The sequence below is a fragment of the Seriola lalandi genome, unplaced genomic scaffold (genome assembly GCF_002814215.2).
Source record: "Seriola lalandi dorsalis isolate HSWRI2012SDOR001 ecotype SW California unplaced genomic scaffold, Sedor1 jcf7180002054737, whole genome shotgun sequence".
Lineage (NCBI taxonomy): Eukaryota > Metazoa > Chordata > Actinopteri > Carangiformes > Carangidae > Seriola > Seriola lalandi.
Window position 1 is genome coordinate 1 of NW_019525290.1, and position 2,085 is coordinate 2,085.

Consider the following 2,085-nt stretch of genomic DNA (forward strand, 5'->3'; position numbering starts at 1 on the left):
GTGTGTGTGTGTGTGTGTGTGTGTGTGTGTGTGTGTGTGTGTGTGTGTGTGTGAGAGGAAGTGGTTCGTTCGTCAAGGCTTTTTTAAGGAACAAACAATGGACTCGCTCAGCCAGCTCCACAGACATCACCAGAAAGAGGTCAATTATAGAACAGGACTAACAAAGAGCCGAAAACCCTCTGAATGTTGGTCTGATTAGTCTTTGTCATGGAAACAGTTCAGTCCTGGGATTCAGAGACTCCGCTCTCCTGCCGCCGACATCAGGCCTCGATTGTACATCTGACATGTATGAAAATTTGAAACGCTGCAGCTTCTTGTGGCGCTGAAATAACCGGAGCGTTGTGTCTCTGGAGCTGCTGCCGTCCTGCAGCTGGGTCACAAACATAAAAACAACTTAAAACTGTAAAAATACAGTTTATTTTTCCCTAATTTGAAATGAGAACAATGTGTGGGAGTGGCCTGTGTTTGTGGCCTTCTTACCCAGCATTCATTTCCATACTCCTTCTAGGCCAGCATCCCAGCATGCCCTGCTTTTTATGCATTATTGAGTCTCCTAGTGGCATCTTTAAAGGGGAAGAGGCCTCGCCATAAAAGGAAGTAGGACTCCGTACTCAACAAGGGTGACTTCAAAGACCCTTTGAAAAATTGATCAGGTGGGCTTGTAGCTAAAGTAGATCTCTGGTTAACAACACAAAACACAACCAGCAAGAAGAAGAAGAAGAATCTTATTTATGTACATGAAAGGAGGAGATCTCTAAAAAGGTCACGTCTTTGTTCTTTTTCACATGATTTCTCCTTCAAATGTTGTTTTATTAATTTCTTCTGCAATAATAATATTATTTTTTAGCAGCAGTTCTGGAGCTGATGTGACACCAAAGTTAAAGACGATCGTACTAAATATTTTCACTTGTTTTTAATGTTTTATAACCTAAAACATTAATTGATTATTCAAGGTAATAATAATTATTAGGTAATTATCATTAGTTACAGCCTTAGTTATTATGTAAGGAAACATATTCTACTTATTTCAACAATTTAAATAATATTGTGTTAATGCAAATTGAAGTTAAAACTGGCTCTTGAATTAAATAGTAAAATAATATTGGTGTATGATACGGCTTTCAAATAACAACTTTATATTAAAAGATCATTTTGCAATGAAAATATTATTATAAAGTCATTTTTAAAGCAACAATACCAAATGTTGTCCGGTTGTAGCTTCTGGAGTTTTGAGCGTTTGCTGCTTTTCTTTGTCTAATGTGACACTGAAGTGAATATTTTACTGTTGATCACTTGTTTCTAATATTTAATAAACCAAAACATTGATTTCCTTTTAATCAAGGAAATAATTATAAGTTAATTATCATTAGTTGCAGCTTTACTTACTATATGAGACGACATGTGTCACCTTTGTGTTTTATCATCTGAGGCTTTAAAGATCTCAGGAAAATATTTTCTTCTTCATTTTTTGTTTAAAAAAGTTAGAAAAGTTAAAGTTTGTCCTTCAATTAAATAGTAAAATAATCGTAATGTATGATACAGCTTTAAAACAACAACATGATGTTGACAGTAAAAATATTATTCTAAAATAAACTTCAACAATAAAAGCTGATGTTTCGTCTGTCGTCTCCGGACGTAACTGAAGTTACATTTGCTGAATCCAACCGAAAATCTGTAGAGAACGACTCATGAAGCTTCACAGCCATTTCAGCTGCGTCGGTCGAGCGCTCCCGTCCTCGCTCAGGTGTGTGACCTTCACATTTTATGGTCAAACAGCTCCGTAACGTCCGTTCTGAGAGTCTCCTCGGCTGTATGAACTCCCCGCTGTGTCGTCAGTCCCGTCAGCCCATTGTCGTCCCGCACAGCCGCCATGTGTCTGAGGGACAAACCCACGCCCGAGGCCGCGCTGCGTTCGAGTGCGTTCGCCTCCTCCAGAGCCTCCTTTTCTCTGCGGAAGGTCACGGGGTCGTACATCACATTACATCAACCGGATGATAATAAAGACCGCACTAAACGTCAGCGCTGCATCTCAGGAGCCGCCAATAAATAACGCCGACTTCAGCTGGATGAAGTCAGAGCAGGAAG

At 39.3% G+C, this 2,085-nt stretch overlaps 1 protein-coding gene across 1 annotated transcript in view; it reads left to right on the top strand.

Annotated features, from left to right (window-relative positions):
* Positions 1-1,688: 1,688 nt before the first annotated feature.
* Positions 1,689-2,085, top strand: part of phf21b (PHD finger protein 21B) — a 69,324-nt gene continuing 68,927 nt past the window's right edge. Inside the window, exons 1-2 of the mRNA XM_087178845.1 lie at positions 1,689-1,744; positions 1,837-1,957. Of these exons, the coding sequence (XP_087034971.1) occupies positions 1,689-1,744; positions 1,837-1,957 (177 nt within the window). The remainder of the gene's footprint in view (positions 1,745-1,836; positions 1,958-2,085) is intronic.